Source organism: Hyperolius riggenbachi, chromosome 4, assembly GCF_040937935.1.
Source record: "Hyperolius riggenbachi isolate aHypRig1 chromosome 4, aHypRig1.pri, whole genome shotgun sequence".
Classification (NCBI taxonomy): Eukaryota; Metazoa; Chordata; class Amphibia; order Anura; family Hyperoliidae; genus Hyperolius; species Hyperolius riggenbachi.
Genome location: NC_090649.1, coordinates 276,921,851 through 276,943,652, shown reverse-complemented (window position 1 = coordinate 276,943,652; position 21,802 = coordinate 276,921,851). Strand labels below are relative to the sequence as shown.

The 21,802-nt window shown below is 43.0% G+C and overlaps 1 protein-coding gene and 1 long non-coding RNA gene across 2 annotated transcripts in view; one reads left to right on the top strand and one right to left on the bottom strand.

Moving 5' to 3' along the window:
* LOC137503805 (uncharacterized) lies at positions 1–20,973 on the top strand. Its single transcript, XR_011019341.1, has 3 exons — positions 1–143; positions 1,889–1,967; positions 20,638–20,973. It is a non-coding gene; the product is annotated as an uncharacterized lncRNA (long non-coding RNA).
* SLC16A10 (solute carrier family 16 member 10) overlaps positions 8,989–21,802 on the bottom strand; it is a 178,717-nt gene continuing 165,903 nt past the window's right edge. The window contains exons 5-6 of the mRNA XM_068231306.1: positions 20,711–20,939; positions 8,989–11,405 (exon numbers count right to left, since the gene is read on the bottom strand). Of these exons, the coding sequence (XP_068087407.1) occupies positions 11,170–11,405; positions 20,711–20,939 (465 nt within the window). The 3' untranslated portion in view covers positions 8,989–11,169. The remainder of the gene's footprint in view (positions 11,406–20,710; positions 20,940–21,802) is intronic.

Here is a 21,802-nt window from a genome sequence, read left to right as displayed (position 1 = left end):
CAGCAGCTGCTGGAGAGATACGTAGAGAGCGCACTTCTCTTGTGCAGACTGGCCAAAGTAACGGGACCCAGCACAGAAGACGGGGAAGATGAGGATGGAGGCATGGGAGTGATCCGTGCGCATGCGGCTGGAGGAAGTCCCAGGTATGTATAAAACTGTTTTTTTACCTCAGCTCTGGTACACTTTAAGTTTTGAAACTCACTCAATGTAATTCCACTAGCCCTGGCTAGTTACCATGCAATAAAAGTATTGAATCTCCCAAAAATCTATTGAAAATCAAGGCCCTCTTGATCTAAGTTTGCTAATTTTTTTTGCATCAATTAAACATTGATCAGGAAAGGCTGCTCCTTATCAGAACAAAGTGAACTAGAGCATGGAGAGAGGGGCGGTGGGAAGACGTGGAGCTCAAGTGACATCACCATAGCTTTATTCTGCATCCAGCAGTTGCATCAGATTCCTGCTCGCAGGTCCTGTAATATCGAGTATGCAGGGCAACTATATCGGTCAGATATTGTTTACCTGATTAAACCATCTAGCAATGTAAAGTCACATTTAAATGGCATTGGGCTTTAAACAGGGGTCACACTTGTCTTTCAGTTTTCTACACTTTACAGAAAACTGAAAGACAAGTGTGACCCCTGCCTTACAGCAGCTAATGTAATTTATAGAGAAAACTGAAATTGCGCAAGATGTCTGTTTTTTTTTCTGCATGCGAAATCTGCATTAAAGTGTGACCTAGCTTATTGATTAACATGAGTTCTCAGTTGAAGTCAGTTTTTCTGTGCAAAAAACGCGTACGAAAGCCGGTAAGTGTGACCCCTGCCTAAATTGCCACTGCTAATCATTTGCAGATGTTCAGATTAGAGTGCAGATGCCCCAAAGGAACAGCAAAGTTTTCAGAATTTTTTGTTACATATGGAGGAATGTCATATGTTTTAGAAAAGCACCTGGACTTTTAAACAACTCACATAGCTTCCCATATTGGAATTTGTAATCCTCTCCCTGCACTTGTGATTAGGAAGACAACTCTTTACAGTCACATTACCACCTCCAGCAATATTTTAAAAGTAATCTATGTTTAAAAGTGAAACCCAAACTATAAACAATAAGTGATGCAGAGTGGTCATTACAGGTCGCCGGGAGTTTCTTCTTTATCACAAACAAAAGGCACTTCATATTAACAGTAACTGACTGTAATACATAGATTTAGTAAATCTGCAAGGCTTTTTGGATATTCCCCTTAAATAAAACATGAAAGATTTTATTAAAGCTCGCCCAGAGATCAGAAACATTAACAGCAGAGATCGCCAATGCATTAATCTGAAAATAGTTCAAGTCAGGCCCGGTTCACACTGTATTTTAAAGCCAGGTCTCTGCTTCACCGGATTTGCATGGCTTGGTCCACACTGGCAAACGAATCCGTAAAAACGGATCTGATCACCAGTTGATAGGATCCGTTTTCACTCTGTTGCCACTCCGGTCTGCTGAGCAGGTGGGATTCTTACCCAGACTTCCTTCTCTTCCCCTTGCGTTACGTGACTACCAGGAAGCGTGATCGTCACAAGGGGAAGAGACGGAAGCCTGGGTATGAAACCGTCCTTCCCTCCCTCACCAGCCCGCTCAGGATTCTAGCGCCCCCAGTCTCAGTGGAACGTACGCAACGGATCCGTACAAACGGACGCATGTGAACGGTTCAATAGGTTAACATTGGATCCGTTCGCATTCGTTCGATTTGTACAGTATCCGTTCCGCTTACGGTCCGCTTTTTAATACTAATATGAATAGCTTGCGTTCAAATAGCATGAAATGCAGCCCTGATCTATAATGTAATATACCTACATTACTAATTACTACTTTACTAATATTATTGATTTTTGCCCCATTTTAGAATATATGCAGAGATACACAGCAGCGTGCAGAGCAAAATCCCTCCCCAGGCCAGGTGCACTCCATGTATATAGCTACTTGTAAGTTAACTAATGCTGGCCCATTCAATACAGGATCATAGAACATTTAATCTGATTAGAATGATGGCAGATGATGACATTAATAATCAACATATTTAAAGCCATAAGCACATTTAAAGCTGTTTGTAGATTTTACTACAGAAACTGTTACTGTATAAATTCAGTGTCTCTAAGCAGTATTACAACATGAACGCCTTGTTAATGATTGGGTTGGCTAATTTCCCCTTTGTGTGTAACAGAATCTCAAGCACCCTTTGTGTATAAATGCTATTCAAACACCCCTTGATGCACATATATTTGTTAGTACTCCATAACTTTTTTTCAAACATTTCTTGATGCTTTTAACTGCTTCTAGACCAGGCAAGCTGAAATCTACACACTATTTATCTTATCCCTGCCAGGGCATACATGTCAAACTCCGTATTCACCTTTTGTACACGCCACTCACGTCCGCGCCGATGCTGCAACGCTGTAACCCACTTGTCAATTTCATTGGTTCCTGATCATGTGATCACTGTGAGCCAATCACAGTGATCAATGCTCGTATTTGAGGAAAAAAGTCTCTGGTTCTTAAGGGGCCAGAGACCTGCAGTACTGAAGAGGTTATCTAACTAAAAATACTTATTTGGATTTGTTTTAGCATTTTAAAATCTCTAATTTTACAATACATAAGTTCACGTACCCCCCTGAACCCATCTTAAGTACCCCTTGAGGTACACGTACCTTGGGTTTAGAACCTAGAATAAACTTACAACAAACTTTCTTTGGATTGATCCATACTTTCATACACCCAAGTCTTTTATGGACGCTCAAAATGTTCTGCCACATCCAGTCCTTTCATGTTCAATGTGATCCATTTATACCAAAATGTTATAGATAGAAATAATAATTCACATGAAATTTACTTTAGATGCAATCAATATATTAAATCTCCTAAACTCAGTTGTGGTAATCATTTAGTGTATGAGCACCTGATGCCAGGTTTCCTGGTTCCTAAGCTGTCCCGAGATAACACATTAAGTACACATTGCTCTGCTGCCTTTCCTCCGTTACATTCACTAGTTGTTCTGTGACCTTCTCACATTCTGTGAAGCTGGGAATTCATTTAATGATTCAGAACCAGGAGAGATTACAGCCGCATGTGACCTCCCTCAAAGCAGAGAAACGCTTTATCTGCCCCTAGGGAGAGATCCGGTGACAGGAAATATTTGGCTTTCGTAACATAAAAGAAAAACACTGCAGTATGTATGGAGTAGGCCTGGCAAGGATTTGGGTTTGCTCTGCACATTTCAGTGCGTCTCTACTATATTTTTAAGTGGAGCGAAAATCAATAAAAAAAACATTTAAACCTTAACTATTAACAATAGCGAAATAACAATACTGTATTGAGTTATTAATGAAGGCCCCACTTTAAGCTATTTAAACTCAAGTTAGGCATTAGTACCACGCCATGAAACAATGTTATGTATTGCACTCCAACACACTTCATATATCTAGAAATAGCTATGTGTGTAATACAAAGCATCTCCCCATTACACAAATCAGAAATAGATGACGGCTATGTATAGAAGCAAATGACACATTGGCCCAGTTTTCTCCTAAGTGATAATTGCAAACTTGTCAATAAAATGCATTTTAAATCACCAGCAAACAAGAAAATACTTAAAACAGTCTTTATAGTACTTTTCCACTAGCTTTGTGGTACGTTTTCAATTGCAAAGTGCTGAAAAATTATTCTTAATAGAAGATGAAAAATGTATTTCCTAGGAGAAAACTCGGGAGAAAACGATAATTGCATATGGGCCATTAAGTCTACATGGAAATCTTCCTAGAGTCTCTTCTGAAGCAGAAGCAGTTGCGTTCAACAAAAAGTCAAATATTTTCTGGGCAAAGCTAGATGCAGTCTACTCAGCAAGCAAAAGCATACAGCAATGCCAGGACAGATGACACTGCATGCCATTTCACGGGTTATATTTTTATACGTTCTATTTATAACTCAGAATTGTAACTCTGTCACTTGGCTTCAGACTATTTATTTGATAACAATGCTGTTTTACTCTTTGCACTTCAGAATACTAGGACTATAAATGCACTTTTAGAATACTAACTGTAGGGACAGGCAATTATCAGCCTGTACAAGGCTCTGTCAGATGTTGTGACTTACTACCTATCTTTAGTAACTGCTTCTGCACCAATGGAGTTGGATGTGCAGGGATCCACTTTGGAGTAACAAGTGCTTGCAAACACTCCACACGATCCGCACCATCAAAAAAGTCCACTTTATTTAATCTATAAAATACACGTTAAAATTCATGCAGGTAAGTATCTGATGACACACAGGCGTTTCAGACTATCTTAGTCCTTTCTGAAATCATAACGAACCCACCATATTGTGGGTTTGTTATGATTTGAGAAAGGACTAAGATAGTCCGAAACGCCTGTGTGTCATTAGATACTTACCTGCATGGATTTTAACGTGTATTTTATGGATTAAATAAAGTGGACTTTTTTGATGGTGTGGATCGTGTGCAGTGACTTACTACCTAACCTACGAAGAAGAATAAAGCCACATACACACGCTCAACAAAAGTCTTTTAAATGCACGATTATCTGACAACTTGAAGAAGTTGGACAACTTTTGTCAAGTAAAAGACGTGCCAACGACAAGGCGTTATCACTGATAAGAGGCGACTAACGACTGATAAGAGGCAGCTCAAGTCAATCCAACAGTTGGATTGACTTGAGCTGAGTCTTATCAGTCGTAGGCCACCTCTTATCAGTGATAGCGCCTTGTTGTTTGCACATCTTTTACTTGACAAAAGTCTTGTAACCGAGAAGAAGGTGTAGACCGAGAGCCCAATATAGTGTAGTATTTAAAGCACAGGAATATATTGCACAATTTAAAGAATTTTATACTCACAAACAAGGGTTACCACAAAGGCAACCACTGTGATGCAGGTGGGGAGAATTATAACCTGACCCCACTCAGGTTTAAGAAGTCGCTCTCTGTAGATAGGAAGAAAGATGGGGTAGCACCCCTCCACCCAGGGAGGACTATATACTGTTGAAAATATCTTTGAACAGAGACGCCAAAAATAGGACAAAAACGTCTAAAAAACGTTTAAAAGGGGGAAGCGGTGGACTTACCTCCCTCAAGATCAAACAGACAGAGATTCGTTATTTATATCAAAAATAACATTTATTAAACATAAACTGGAGTTTATTATCTATTGAGCCATCTAATGGACTCAGAATCGAGCCGTGTATTCCCAGCATTATACTAATGCCTGTCTTGCTGGACCCCTAAAATGTAAACTGCATTATTGATTAGAGCTTCATTTTAAGTATGCCGAAAGTAGACTGACATTTTAAACCAGTTAGTTTCTTATTCAAAAACTGGGAATGATATGAATTCATACAGTGAGCTTGTTGAGTTGCTACGCACAACACTTTTGGGGGGGCTTTTTCACACCATCCTGCTTACCATACAAATGTGACTATGTATAACCTAGACCAATCTAGCTCAGATATCAAACAATAAGCATTATCTCAAGGTTGCATTGATAGTGCACAACAGAAAGACTACAATATATTCTTTGGTAAAAGAAGGCTTGCTTACGTGGGCTTTTACCAGTGGTTTGCATTCATTTTGAGATCCTAGCTATACTACTGAATGGCAATCTGATATCAAAGTTCAGTCTAAGGGCTCACTCACATAGTGGGTGTGTGATGCAGCCATGACTTATAACAGAAAGCACGGCCACAACATTCCTTTCTGGTGGAGCACTGAATTAGGCAGTGCTATATTGTGAACAAAAATAACTAGACACATAACATTTATATTGTTCTTTTCTCCTTGCGGTCTCAAAGTGCCAGAGCTGTAGCCACTAGGGTGCTCTCCACAGGCAACCAGGATCATTAGGGAGCCTTGCCCAAATACTCCTCACTGTTTTACGTTCTGGCTTGAGCCAGGATTCAAACGCTGGTCAAAAAAATCAAATCCCATATCAAAGTGACATCATTACCAGTACATTATCCAGGTGACCCCTCAACTACCATGTGATAATGCAGTCTATGTCTTCGCACATAACACACAACAGGCACATAATGTGAGTAGCCCAAATCAAAGACAATGTCAAGCCAGGGAGGGGACAGAAGTTAATGAAGTCACTACTCTCTGCTATAAATTGCAGCTGCATATGCACTTAGGGCAGTGTATGATACACAAACGGGAGTGAGAAAGGCTTCACTGCTCCTCTGTAGAAACATTAGGACACATGCTTGGGAATATAAGGCCTGCTAAATAAACACCCGGTGATTGTCTGTGGTATGAGGTTTATTATTTTCATTTCTGTAGATGATTAGTATAGGGAAATTGAAGTCTGACTAGAATTCCCCAGGTATGTGTGGGAAGAGAATGAAGTCTTTGAGGACAGATGGTTTACTGCTGAACATGGATTTGGATGAGACATATCTTGGAGGTATTTGCTTCTGAGCTGTCTGGGTTATGAATCAGCTTGTACTGATAACAAATACAATTTGTGTGGGACTTTTAGGTCTGTTAGGCTAGGTGCAAGCTGCAGTGGAAGTTCAGTCATACTGTTCTGTCTGAGGGACGCTATGAAATTAATGGACATAGAAAAGTTATTACCTCACATTTGCTGATACTGATGTGCATTCTGGCAATTAATACTTAGTTATATAACTTAAAGGGACTCCGAGCAGTGCAGAAACTATGGAAAGATGCATATCATTTTAAAGCTCTATTTCTCCTCTTTCCAATGATATATAAACCGCCGCCCTACGCCTTTTAGTTTTCGCTATTTTCGCGATTGAAATTGCCACGGACGCGATTTCAATCGCGAAAATAGAGAAAACTAAAAGGTGTAGGGCGACGATTTAGGTGTCGCCAGAAAGAGGAGAAAGAGAGCTTTAAAATGATATCCATCTTTCCATAGTTACTTGTATTACACAGGACGACACTTTCCCCAGTGTCAGCAGTGTCAGCAGCAGAATGGAGCTGCTGACTTTAGGAAAAAGTCGCCCTGTGTAATACAATGTAACTATAGAAAGATGGATATCATTTTTAAGCTCTCTTTCTCCTCTTTCTGGCGACACCTAAATCGTCGCCCTACGCCTTTTAGTTTTCTCTATTTTCGCGATTGAAATCACGGCCGCGGCAATTTCAATCGCGAAAATAGCGAAAACTAAAAGGTGTAGGGCGGCGGTTTATATATCATTGGAAAGAGGAGAAAGAAAGCTTTAAAATAATATGCATCTTTCCATAGTTTCTGCACTGCTCGGAGTCCCTTTAAAAGGTTTATTTAAGTTCCAATTGGGATACACATTTTAGTTCGAATTGGGATAGACAGCCAGGGCTATCTGGAATTCTGGTACCGTAACAAGATCAGTTTCCCCTTTCTATTTGTTTCACACAGGTCTACATCTACGCTTCTGATCTCTGCCACACTGTGTAAGACTTCCCACATTTCAAACAACCATGAATGTGTGTAAAGAAGCCGACTTCAGTTTATTTTGTTTAATATTCCAGCTGATTTAGATTGGTTTATTTCCAAGCTACATGCACTTTGCATTATATATTGCAAATATAATGCAACTTGCATGCAGCTTGGAAATAAGCCTGAGAAACCTGGCATGTCTTTGATTATCTCTACTAAAAATACTCCTGTTGCAGTTATTTGGAAACTTTATGGAAGCTATTATGGCCTTGTCTACAATCCTGGGGAAGAACGTAAATCTAAGTAAAAGAAGAATGACGGTAAAATCGGCATACAGATTTATAGTCTCCTTTTTAACCACTTGACGACCACAGTGTTAACCCCCCTCCCCCCCCCCCCCCCCCCCCCCCAACGACCAGGCTGTTTTTAGCTCAGCTGGGCTGTGCAGTTTCTTCAGCCTCCTGCACAGCCCAGCTATGGAGCCCAGCGATTGGACTCGCATTCACGTGGCCGTTCCCTGCCAAACTGCAGCTTCAGGACTTGACGCCAATTGGCGTTAGGCGGTCCTGGGGCTGCCGCCGCGGCCACGCCCGTTGGCGTGGAGAGGTCGTCATGTAGTTAAGAGCTGAAAAGGCTGAAAGGCTAAAAATGTTTTGGCATACAATCACCGTTATTGTTATACTACAAAAATGGGAGAAATTCTGTCACTTTCTGTTATATCACAAGCAGTGATGGGACTATCGAGTGTTACCCAACACCTATAGTAAATGTCAATTAGTTTTGGACATTTTAGAAAAGGGGTTTGAACCTCTTTTAGGATTCACTGTTGTCTAAGTCCCTATCTGAGCAATTTTATCTTAGCTAACACCATATCCTTTTTGTAAAACAAAGAAGAATCACAACTCCTATTGACTTTCCATTGCCGTGCTGTCTTTATCTTCTGTCTCTGGGACCACTGGTGTTTCCACTCACAGGAGGTGAGGGGGGAAAGTGGCATGTGGGGCAATTCCAAAAGCCCCCAAAGGTCTTGAATTTCAAACCAATCCAAAACTAAAATACCTTTCCCACAGGCATTCGCTTTAAACACCTTAAAGGGAATGTCCAAGCAAAATAAAAAAAATGAGTTTCACTTACCTGGGGCTTCTACCAGCCCCATGCAGCCATCCTGTGCCCTCGTAGTCACTCACTGCTGCTCCAGTCCCCCGCTGGCAGCTTGCCGACCTCGGAGGTCGGCGGGCCGCATTGCGTACAATTTTACGCATTCCCGCTAGTGCAGGAACATTAACACATACATTTTTACGCATTACTGGTTCAATGCGTAAAAATTTACGCATTGAATCAGTAACGCGTAAAAATGTATGTGTTAATGTTCCTGCACTAGCGGGAATGCGTAAAAATGTACGCAATGTGCCCTGCCGACCTCCGAGGTCGGCAAGCTGCCAGCGGGGGACTGGAGCAGCAGTGAGTGACTACGAGGGCACAGGATGGCTGCATGGGGCTGGTAGAAGCCCCTAGTAAGTGAAACTTATTTTTTTTATTTTGCTTGAACCTTTCCTTTAAGGCCTGGAACCCACTAGGAGTGCTTTTCTGAGAGCTTTGTGATTTGAAAAGCTCTTGCTAATGTAATGCCATAGGTGTGATCCCACTTGGGAGATGTGATTTTATAAAAGTCCTCCATGGCATTGCATTAGCAAGAGCTTTCTCAAATCACTAGCGCTTAGAAAAGGCTGCTAGTGGGTTTGAGCCCTTAATGCAGACCTGAACTCAGAAATTCCTCTCTGCTCTGAAAGATACGAAACAGCATAATAACCTTTAAAGAAAAACATTTCTTTGGTATAGCTGATACAAATCCTGCAATACATCTGCAGTGTTTCTACTTCCTGCTTTCACAGAAGCAGACATATTGTTAACATCCTGTGCTTACAAATTAGCTGCTCTGCCGTGACAGTCAGCTGACACAGCTGAGTGATCAAATTACAACTTGTGATTAGGCACAAATGAGGGGTAATTAGACAGACTAAACTCTCTAAATACATACAGGGTGCATTTCTATATGTTTTCCTTCTACCCTGGGCAAGTTTTAGCCATAGATTTCTGTAATTAACTCAGACGGGGTAATCCACTTGGAAATATAAGTAATCTCTGAGCAATGTCAATGATACAATTCACAGATCAACCCTGAGATTTTGCTGCCGTGAGCTTGATTAGGGGTTAATATTAAGGCACATATTCCTGTGTGTAAAGTCCAATGAACAAAAGGCACTATGTCAGGGCAGCAGTTCTGTAGAATCAATTTATACTCACCAAATTGTCTTTTACTCTGGCCATAACTGGTTACGTTGATGATTCCCGTAGGAACTTATCAAATATTTCGCTCAGGGTTTGGTCCTTGTTATGGAGTCACCAGATGCACTTAAACCCAGACACTGAACCTTAGAAGTTTTTTGCCTCTGAAAATTGTATGTAAACCTCACATACAGTAAGTCACCCACCTTACAAATAAATATATCTGCTACTAAAGGAAATGGGTATATTTTGAGCTTTGTAGTGAAAAAGTGGAAGTTTCACAGCTAAGTCGGTCTCCAATCGTCATTTTTTGTTTAGTATATGTTAAAGTTACTTTCCCAGCTGTTAACACGACAAACAGTGCCAGTGGCATCTGACTTTTGGCAGAGGGCAATGTAGGCAGTAAGTGAGTATGGAACATCCTAGGGCTGCATCCACATACAGAGCCTTTGTGTAAAAGGGAAGTTATTCACAGGTTGGATGTAGCAGGGTTTATGGCTATCCAGCAAGTACTTTTGGCATTAAACATGCCTAATGAGGAGGAATTTGAGCTGTGAAACTTCCAGTAGGTGGAGTTTTACCTTAACATTACATATGAAAAGCAGCAAAAGAAAAGATATATACTGTATGTGATGTTCTGTTTATCTGTAGTAACAGCAATTTCTTGAATGGCTAGCTTTCAAAGAAAATATGTTTAGTGCATATAAAAAGAGTATCATACAGAGAACCCTGCCTTAGTCTCAACGCTGCAGGTGTACTGACATGGCTACAATCCAATCATCTGGCTGATATATGAGAAGCAGGAAGTGCAATGGTTATGTAGAGCTGATCTTTGGCTTGCAGGTATCAGAGTTGTCACATGATCAGTGTCAGGGCGTGTGTGCACCAATAGTTACCATGTCTGAAGACCCCATCACCTGAGCTCCAGTCCTGGACACAGAGAGTCTGAGCATGAAAGCTCTCCAACCTTATCTGAAAATGCTACATGTACATTTCAGTAATATAAAGCATTTTCTATAGGTGTGCTATTCTCTAAAACATTTTCACTAGTCTACTGTATGGCATAGATCTGGTAGCGTTTCTGTGCACAATAAAACTGATAAACAAATTAGAAACTTGTTGAGTCATTAAGACCAAAGAAGACGTAGGTCATTGCAAAAAAAACCTACAGTTCTGTAAAGCTTATAAGCAGTCAAAGCTTTCCTGATGAGTATATAATACTTCTCTGTGATATTCACAGCTTCCAGTCCCGGCATCACTCACACACACATACTTGATGTTATACTGAGTTGTCTTGGTAGATTCTTGGTATAGCAGGCTCAGTTTGTTGTGCAAGAAACATCCTCAGCATTGTCACTCATCTTTGGCTTCGTAGCACCGGTTACAACATTCAGTCAGTGTCATAAAAAAGTTAAAAAGAAATTAAGTAAAAACAGTTTTTGTAAAATAAATGTGAGTTAATATACAGACACATCCTCTTTTTTATCATCCTCAGCTGTTCCGGGCTTAACAGAGTACTGAGCTTTATCCACAATCTTCTCTTCCTGTTCTCCATCCAATGCTTTTGACTCTTTCTGTAATGTCCTCCCGTGCAACCATGGGATTAGACAAAGGATTAGTCCACCGATAATAGGGGGTATACCCGCCAGGTAAAATGCTATATCATATGAGCCTAGGCTATCGCGCAAAAAACCTAGAGAAAAAGAAAACACTTGTATCACTGTACAAGAATATCCTTACAGTCAGAGCAGAACTACACTTAACATTAGTAGCCTCAAGACTAATTCTAACCCACTATGTGAGAGAACAACACTTTGAGTAAAAATACATACATTGGCATTCCTCCTTTTACATAGATCTTTCATAATATGACACTATGATATTTTGTACACATAAGAAGCTTGTTACATTTTTGGTGTGAAAATCAAATACAAAGTGGGCCAAAATTGTACACTGGGACCAAGTCGCAGGCCAACCTCTAGGTTTACTGGCCACCTTCTTCCCTAATAGTTCCCAGGTGTCTAATGGCCCCCTCCAACCCCTATACAGTTCCCTGGTGTCTAGTGCTTTCCCCTTCCCTTCACCTTAAAACTTCCCCAGTGTTCTAGGGCTTCACCTCCAATATAGCTTCCCTGGTAGTCTAGAGTGGGCCAAACATAATGCAAAGTGGACAAACCACTTAAGAGACAAATTTATTGGCTCTCAGGGCCAGATTTGGCCCGCGGGCCGGAGTTTGACATGTATGAACTATCTAAAGTCTGCACAGTTCCATAGCTGATTCAAATTGTTACAGATGTACAGTACAGTGGCTTGCAAAAGTATTTGGCCTCCTTGAAGTTTACCACATTTTGTCACATTACTGCCATTCAGCTCCCCTGAGTCAATACTTTGTAGAACCACCTTTTGCTGCAATTACAGCTGCCAGTCTTTAAGGGTATGTCTCTACCAGCTTTGCACATCTAGAGACTGAAATCCTTGCCCATTCTTCTTTGCAAAACAGCTCCAGCTCAGTCAGATTAGATGGACAGCGTTTGTGAACAGCAGTTTGCAGATCTTGCCACAGATTTTCAATTGGATTTAGATCTGGACTTTGACATGGCCATTCTAACACATGGATATGTTTTGTTTTAAACCATTCCATTGTTGCCCTGTTTTTATGTTTAGGATCGTTGTCCTGCTGGAAGGTGAACCTCCGCCCCAGTCTCAAGTCTTTTGCAGACTCCAAGAAGTTTTCTTCCAAGATTGCCCTGTATTTGGCTCCATCCATCTTCCCATCAACTCTGGCCAGCTTCCATGTCCCTGCTGAAGAGAAGCACCCCCAGAGCATGATACTGCCACCACCATATTTGACAGTGGGGATGGTGTGTTCAGAGTGATGTGCAGTGTTAGCTTTCCGCCACACATAGCGTTTTGCATTTTGGCCAAAAAGTTCCATTTTGGTCTCATCTGATCAGAGCACCTTCTTCCACATGTTTGCTGTGTCCCCCACATGGCTTGTGGCAAACTGCAAACGGGACTTCTTATGCTTTTCTGTTAACAATGGCTTTCTTCTTGCCACTCTTCCATAAAGGCCAATTTTGTGCAGTGCACGACTAATAGTGGTCCTATGGACAGATTCCCCCACCTGAGCTGTAGATCTCTGCAGTTCGTCTAGAGTCACCATGGGCCTCTTGACTGCATTTCTGATCAGCGCTTTCCTTGTTTGGCCTGTGAGTTTAGGTGGACGGCCTTGTCTTGGTAGGCTTACGGTTGTGCCATACTCCTTCCATTTCTGAATGATCGCTTGAACAGTGCTCCGTGGGATGTTCAAGGCTTTGGAAATCTTTTTGTAGCCTAAGCCTGCTTTAAATTTCTCAATAACTTTATCCCTAACCTGTCTGGTGTGTTCTTTGGACTTCATGGTGTTGTTGGTCCCAATATTCTCTTAGACAACCTCTGAGGCCGTCATAGAGCAGCTGTATTTGTACTGACATTAGATTACACACAGGTGCACTCTATTTAGTCATTAACACTGATCAAGCAATGTCTATGGGCAACTGACTGCACTCAGACCAAAGGGGTCTTGTAACGATTGGTGTCAGCACGCTGAGAGAATCTGATTATTGGTGATCTGCAGTATCACCAAGAATGCAGATATATACCTGATTATTGATGATCAACCAATAGTATCCTGCTCTGGATTCAGCTGATCGGCGTGATCAGCTGACTCTCTCTGCCCAGTATAAGAATTCTGCCTCTCAGCGCGCGCGCGCGTATTCCTAAGCCTGTGTGCACTAACAGACTCAGCCACACCAGACACATGCTGCCGCGTGCAAACCGCCGCGCTGGACGCGGAAGCAGCCGCCTTACTGTTGTTGCATGCGGCGGCTTTTCCGCGTTCTGCCCTGCTACCAGACACACGCTTTCGCGTGCAAACCACCGCATTGGACGCGGAATCAGCCACCTCCTCAGTAGCACATGCGGCGGCTTTTCCGCGTTCTCTCACAGTACAAACCCCCCCCCCCCCCGAGGTGTGGACTCCGGACATCTCCTGCCCGGCTTCTCAGGATGCAAGTTGTGGAACTCCCTTTTCAACTCCTCTGCGTGCATGCGACATTCTGGTACCCAAGTTCTCTCCTCAATGCCATACCCCTTCCAGTGTACCAAATACTGCACGGAGTTCTGCACAAGCCGGGCGTCTAGAATCTTCTCAATTTCATACTCTGGTTGGTCATCAATCAACACAGGAGGGGGGGAGCGGAATCCACGTGTACTGCCGGCTTGAGCCAGGACACATGGAACGATCTCACACCTCGCATGCTGGTGGGGAGATCAATGGCATACGTGACATAATTGATTTTCCTGGTCACTGGAAACGGACCCACAAATCTAAGACCCAACTTGGGAGGCAGTTGCTTCAGAGCCAAATGTCGTGTGGACACCCAGACCAAGTCACCTGGAAGGAATTCCCACTCTATGGAACGCCTTTTATCAGCCTGTTTCTTCTGACTCTAAAGGCCCTCCTCAAATTTCTTTCTACCATTCCCCAAGTCTGCTTCAAGGACCTCTGCCAATCCTCCAGGGCTGGAAACGGAGTGGCAGCCACTGGTAATGGGGTGAACTTAGGTGACCTTCCTGTCACCACCTGGAATGGGGGAAAACCCGAGGAGGAGCTCTTCAAGTTGTTGTGTGCAAATTCTGCAAACGGCAGGAATTTGACCCAGTCGGTCTGAACATCTGCCACATAACACCTCAGAAACTGTTCCAGAGACTGATTGGTTCTCTCGGTCAGGCCATTGGTCTGTGGGTGGTAGCCTGATAAAATAGATAGCTCCATGTCCAACTGATGGCAGAATGCCCTCCAAAACTTAGAAACAAATTGGACTCCCCGATCTGACACTATATTTTCCGGAATACCATGCAGCCGGAAAATATGTTGGATGAAGAGATCGGCCAACTCCTGGGCTGAGGGGAGTCCTTTCTTTGTGAGACTGGTGAGAGGTGATATCACCGTAGAGTACCCCTTTATGAACCTCCTATAGTAGTTGGCGAACCCCAGAAACCTCTGGACAGCCTTCAGTCCCACAGGTTGGGGCCATTCCAAAACAGCTGAAACTTTTCCAGGGTCCATAGAGAGGCCAGAGGTTGAAATTATGTACCCTAGAAAGGCAACAGAGGTCACTTTGAACGTGCATTTCTCCAGCTTAGCGTACAGCATGTTTTGTCTCAACTTCCGTAACACAAACTTAACATGATCTCTGTGCTCTGAGAGGTTGGACGAGAAAATTAGTATGTCGTCTAAGTATACTAAGACGAATTTGCCCAACACCTCTCTAAAGACTTCATTGATCAGCTCTTCAAAGACGGCCGGGGCATTACACAACCCGAAGGGCATCACCAGGTACTCGTAGTGCCCGTCGGGTGTGTTAAAGGCCGTCTTCCATTCATCAACGTCCCTGATCCGCACAAGGTTGTAAGCACCCCTCAAATCAAGTTTTGAGAAAATCTTAGCATTGGTGACTTGAGTAAATAAATCGTCTATTAAAGGCAAAGGATAGCGATTTTTTACTGTAATTTTATTTAAGCCTCGATAATCAATGCAGGGCCGGAGGCCTCCATCTTTCTTTTTCACAAAAAAGAACCCTGCCCCTGCCGGGGATAGAGAAGGGCGAATAAAACCTTTAGCTAAGTTCTCTCGGATGTATTCCTTCATGGCCAACTTCTCTAGCCCAGATAAATTATAGAGATGACCTCTAGGGGGCATACAACCAGACCTGAGATCAATGGGGCAATCAAAGGGACGGTGTGGAGGAAGTTTATCTGCTGACTTGGGACAGAACACGTCTGCAAATTCTGAATACTGATCTGGCAATCCCTCCATGTGAATCTTGGTTTTACCAAAAGTTACTTTCGCTAGACAATGATGATAGCAATGGGCAGACCAGCTTGTTAGCTGACCCGTAGCCCAATTAATCTGAGGCGAGTGAATTTGTAACCATGGCATGCCAAGAATGATCGTGGAGGTTGCCATTCGTAACACGAAAAATGATAAACTTTCTTTATGCAACACCCCTATTGTGACCCCCAAGTCTGGTGTTTGGGAAAGAGGGCGATTACTCTGCAGAGGGGAAACATCCACTGCAGTGACCCGAATCTGTTGTTTTAGTGGGGAGATCGGAATCCCCAATTTCTTAGCAAACTCATAATCCATAAAATTAGCTGCTGAGCCAGAGTCTATGAAGGCCTCAGTAGTCTCTGTCTTATCCTGACAGGATATAGTGCAAGGGAGAAGAAAACGTTTGTCATCGAGAGGTAAAGACTGCGCGCCTAGGGTATTACCTCCGACTACACCTAGGCGGCAGCGTTTCCCGACTTCTTGGGACAATTCTGCACTTTATGACCCCCCTCTGCACAGTATAGACAGAGCTGCTCTGTTTCCCTACGTCTCCGTTCCACCTGAGACAATCTCGACCGACCAAACTGCATTGGTTCCGGTGGGGGTGAAGGAGGTGGAGATGGAACAGAAGGAGACGCTGCGTAGGACAAGTACCTTACATTGTTCCTACCCCTGGTCTGTCTTTGGTATCGTAAACGACGATCAATTCTGATGGCCGATGAAATGGCCTCATCAATGAATTTGGGCTCAGGATGACCCAACATTAGATCAGAAACTGCGTCTGACAACCCCGATAAGAAACAGTCTAAAAGAGCGAATGAGTCCAATCGAGCTGATACTGCCCACTTTCTAAACTCCGCAGCATAGTTTTCTACCGGATCTTTGCCCTGCCGCAACAACTTGAGCTTCCGCTCAGCGGTAGAGGCAATGTCCGGGTCATCGTAAATTATAGCCATAGCTTTAAAAAATTCCTCTACCGAGGTCAGGGCCTTATCCCCCGTGGGAAGGCTATATGCCCAAGTCTGGGAATCCCCTGACAATAGAGTCTTAATGAAGGTTACTCTCTGTGCCATGGTCCCTGATGAATTAGGTCTTAACTCAAAGTATGATAACACTCTGTTTCTAAAATTTCGGAAGTCAGATCTGTGACCAGAAAACCTTTCAGGTACAGACATGCGTATGTCTGTGCTAAGAGGAGATCGCACGGTATCCACAGCCGTCTGATAAACTTGTACAGTCCCAGACAATGCGTTGATTTGAGTCTGGTGACTGTCCAGTACTCGGGTGTAATTCTCCACCGTAGTGGTGAGTACATCGAGACGGCTGCAGAGTGCGTCCATTTGGGTTTGGTCTGCCGTTCTGTAACGATTGGTGTCAGCACGCAGAGAGAATCTGATTATTGGTGATCTGCAGTATCACCAAGAATGCAGATATATACCTGATTATTGATGATCAACCAATAGTATCCTGCTCTGGAGTCAGCTGATCGGCGTGTTCAGCTGACTCTCTCTGCCCAGTATAAGAATTCTGCCTCTCAGCGCACGCGCACGTATTCCTAAGCCCGTGTGCACTAACACACCAGACACACGCTGCCGCGTGCAAACCACCGCGCTGGACGCGGAAGCAGCCGCCTTACTGTTGTTGCATGCGGCGGCTTTTCCGCGTTCTGCCCTGCTACCAGACACACGCTTCCGCGTGCAAACCACCGCATTGGACGCGGAATCAGCCGCCTCCTCAGTAGCACATGCGGCGGCTTTTCCGCGTTCTCTCACAGGTCTGAATAATTACGCACACCCCACTTTGCAGTTATTGATTTGTAAAAAATGTTTGGAATCATGTATGATTTTTGTTTCACTTCTCACGTGTACAGCACTTTGTATTGGTCTTTCATGCGGGAATTCCAATAAAATTGATTCACGTTTGTGGCAGTAATATGATAAAATGTGGAAAACTTCAAGGGGGCCGAATACTTTTGCAAGCCACTGTATATAATTCTCCTGAAAACAAAGAAGCAGTGTTGTTTAAAGTGAATGGGAACTGCTGATAAAAAAAAAAAATGAACCAGATACTTACCTAAGGAGAGGGAAGGCTCAGGGTTCTATAGAGCCTTCTCACTCCTGTCACAGATCCCTCGTTCCAGTGCTGGCTCCCCCGGTAGCAGTATTCGACCAAATTGGTCAAATACTGCTTTCCGCCGCAAAAGGAGGTTTTGGAAGTCTACTTGTGGCTCCTTGCTGCGCGAGCGTGCTCTCTTGTGCGCTTATGCAGGAGCAGTACAGAGTGGCTCGTCTTTGGGAGCATTCAGCTCCCAAAGCCTCTTCCGGTGGGGGATTCTAACAGGGGAGCCAGCGCTGCAATGTGGTGTGGGGACAGGGTAGTCTGATAAGTGCATGAGATGGTCTCCATAACTGAGACCTTTATTACATTTAAAGCAAACCTGAAGTGAAAATAAACTGATAACAATTGTATCTATAGTCCTGATCTTAAAGGAATACTGTAGGGCGGTCGGTGGAAAATGAGTTAAACTTACCCGGGGCTTCTACTGGACCCCCACAGATGTCCTGTGCCAGTGCAGCCACTCACCGATGCTTCTGTCCCCACCTCCAGTTCACTTCTGGAATTTCAGACTTTAAAGTCTGAAAACCACTGCGCCTGCGTTGCCGTGTCCTCGCTCCCGCTGATGTCACCAGGAGCGTACTGCGGAGGCACAGACCATACTTGGTCTGCGCAGTACGCTCCTGGTGACACCAGCGGGTGCGAGGACACGGCAACGAAGGAGCAGTGGTTTTCAGACTTTAAAGTCTGAAATTCCAGAAGTGAACCGGAGGTGGGTACAGGAGCATCGGTGAGTGGCTGCACGGGCACAGGACGTCTGTGGGGGTCCAGTAGAAGCCCTGGGTAAGTTCAACTCATTTTCCCCCTACCCCCCCTACAGTAGTCCTTTAAATAGGACGCTCCTGAAATCCAATAGTCTTATTTTGCGTTTAAATGTTACAATGTATGTTGAGCAAAGAAATTTTTGTGTGTCTGAGTGTACAATAATGGACACTGTGCAATATAGATTAATTGTGTATTTGCACAATTAATCAAGGGAAAAAAGGCCTTTTGTGATTTGTGTGGAGGTGTGTCTATGTTATAATTAAGAAGCCCCGTTGTTGCATTATTTTACTACTTTATGGTTGATCTATGCTGTCTAGCACACAAAGGTATGGATGTTGCTTCGGTATTTTTTCTGTATGTATATAGAGTGACAGGTTGCTGATACATGGGCTCTTTGCTTAAGAGTTTTTTGTATTCACATTATACCAGACAGTTTTAAAGATAAAGTAATAAAAGTAAAGATGTATAGGCAGAATCCAGTGCTTATGGTTGTAGACTTTCGTCTTTGCTTCTTTTGTCCTTGCTTCATTTTTTTTTAGAGTTTACTGCTAATGAAGTTTAGGACCAAGACACTGTAATCGTGGATATCCACTGGCTAAATGTGCTGATTCAACTACAGTCATCAGTTCAGTGGCTGGGAAACTGAAGTACTGCAGTCTTACACCTCAGTACTGTGTTTCCTTTATAACAAATAAGTACCCATTTTACAGGTTATTACTTACTGTGCAAGTACACTAATGAAATTAGTCCCAAAGTGAGCACGTTCTTATATTTAGTTATGGTGTTAATTAGAACTTCTCTTATAGTATGTATATAATGCAGAGGAGGGTAAACCCAATCTATTGTAAAAACCTCAAATTAAAGGACCACTCCAGTGAACAAAGTAAGCAGTTAAAATCTGACAGAACCAACAGATTTTGGACTAGTTCATCTCCTCATGGGGAATTCTCAGGTGTAACAATCAGCGGGGCAGCTGCGGCGAACAGCGCCGTCACCGCAACTGCCTCCGTGCCCCTGCCCACCTCACTACCCTGGCCTCGGGCCTCTAGCACGCCGAGGACGGGTCTGTCGGTCGCCTATAAGGTCGCATTGACGCGTGCCCGCGCGCACCGTCACGACCTTTATTCTGAGAGGAGGCGGCTCGGCTGACCAGAGGGTCGGCTGACGTCACGCCATGCGCCCGCCACTCCTGATTGGCCGGACGCAGGGGGAGTGACTCAGGGTCTCCTGGGGCTCCTAAGCTTGGGAGATTCACTCGCAACCTGTCTGCTGTTGCGAATACCTATGTGCTAGCGCTCAGACCTTAGATAGTATCCGGTGTGCTTTGATCTGGGAGGAAACCAGGGATTTCACACAAGACTAGGATTATTTGTATTACTGTATATTTGATATTCTGTGTATGACTCTGGCTATCCTCTGACCCTGCTTTAGCTTATTGATTCTGTACTTCTGCCCATCTGACTCTGTTGCTGAACCCTGCCTGATATCTCACTACTCTCTTGCCTGTCGATTTTGTACTGTACCTGCCCGCCTGTTACTGATCCTAGCCTGTCTGACCATTCTACTCACCAGTGAGTCCTGTCACTGGTGAGGTGCGCTTTGCTAGTTCTCTCCAGCTTCTCTGGTGAGATCTAGTCTACTATTCAATTACTGTGTACTAATAGTACCCACCAGCTCCTCTGGTGAGGTCTAGTGAAACTATTCAGTACTGTGTACCAATAGTACCCACCAGCTCCTCTGGTGAGGTCTAGTTAAACTATTCAGTTACTGTTGCACCAAGCACTATACACCTTGCTATTCTGATATCTATACTTGTATTATTGGTGATACTGCAGATCACCACATAATCAGCTATAGCGTCTGTATTATCGGTGATTCTGCAGATCACACATAATCAGACGTCTGTGTTGCTTCACCAAACGTTACATCAGGGTTTTCTTTTGTTTTCAAAAGCATTTCCTGACAAGCAATTCAACTACTAAAATAGTAAGATACCAGCCAGCCTCCCTACTCACTTGCACACTGTTTTGTCAGTTAGGCTAAGCAAATGTCATTCAGGAAATGCTTTTGAAAGCAAAAAAAAAACCCCTTAGAATGCTCCATGAGGAGATGGATTAGTCCAACTCCTCAAATTTTGCTGTCAAATTTTAACTGCTTACTTTCTTTGCAGGAGTGGTCTTTTAATATCCGGTAGTATAAGGTCACATGCCAACATTAAGATGAAGAATAAACTTCGGCATTACCTGCTACAGGAGGGCCAACAGTCATTGGAATGGACATAAATCCGAGCAAGAATCCAATGGCCTGAGAGACATTCTGTGGTCCAACCAGCTCAAATGCAATGGGAGCCATGATACATATAAAGCAGCCATCAAATAAGCCCATAAACAGACAAACAGCAATCAATCCACCAAAGTTGTGGCACAGTGGAATCATCATTGACATCAGTCCTATGAAGAAAAATGATACCACCTGAAGGAAAGAAAGAAATGATGATTGATGTTATTGTTTTTGCAACCTACAGTGAAACTTAAGTGAAAATAAACTGATTAAATAAAAATTGTAATCTATCCTCCTACTCTTAAAAGTGACTTTTAGATATCCCAGTTTTATGTTATGTTTAAAAACTTTAAAAAGTAGATGTATTGCTTTGTCTCAGCCCAATGAAAGAAAATGTTCCATGTCTTAGAGTGCTAAAGTAATTAGTGTATCATCGGAGCTCATTCACTACCTCTGAGTTTTCTTGCAAAACATGCACTGCTGGGGCTGAGTTGAGGAACACTGCCTCAAAGCATTATCAATTGAAAATGATTCAATATACATATTAGGTGTGAACAAGCCAATTACTTACATGGGCTGTCGGTTCTAGTTTCCGATTTGCTGAATAATGTGCAACAAAAGATGTAGTGTGGAACAATACTGTATTAAAAAAGCACACTTCCTAAAAATATCCAGGCAAAGACAACCAAATTGTCCATAAACTAGCCCCTACCCTGAAGCCTGCAATTACAAAATATTCTGTTTGGTTTCGGACAAGTCCATGATGGGGCAGCCATATTGGTTTTGCATCTTCCTCTCTGAAATCCTATGAGGATTTATAATGGTTTAAATGTCACAGACATTCACACAAATCTCTCAACTACAATGCATCTGTGACATATGTCACAGCACCAAAAGTAAAGCAGCATGAAAAGTATGTAATTTAAAAAACGATTCAGGGGTACTTTAAGTAGCAGAGGAAGCTGTTAAACAGTTTCAGCTCCTTTGGCGTTAATCAAATTAACAAAATATGCACTAGAGGGGCAACAATGAGAACACCACCAAAACAGGAATGG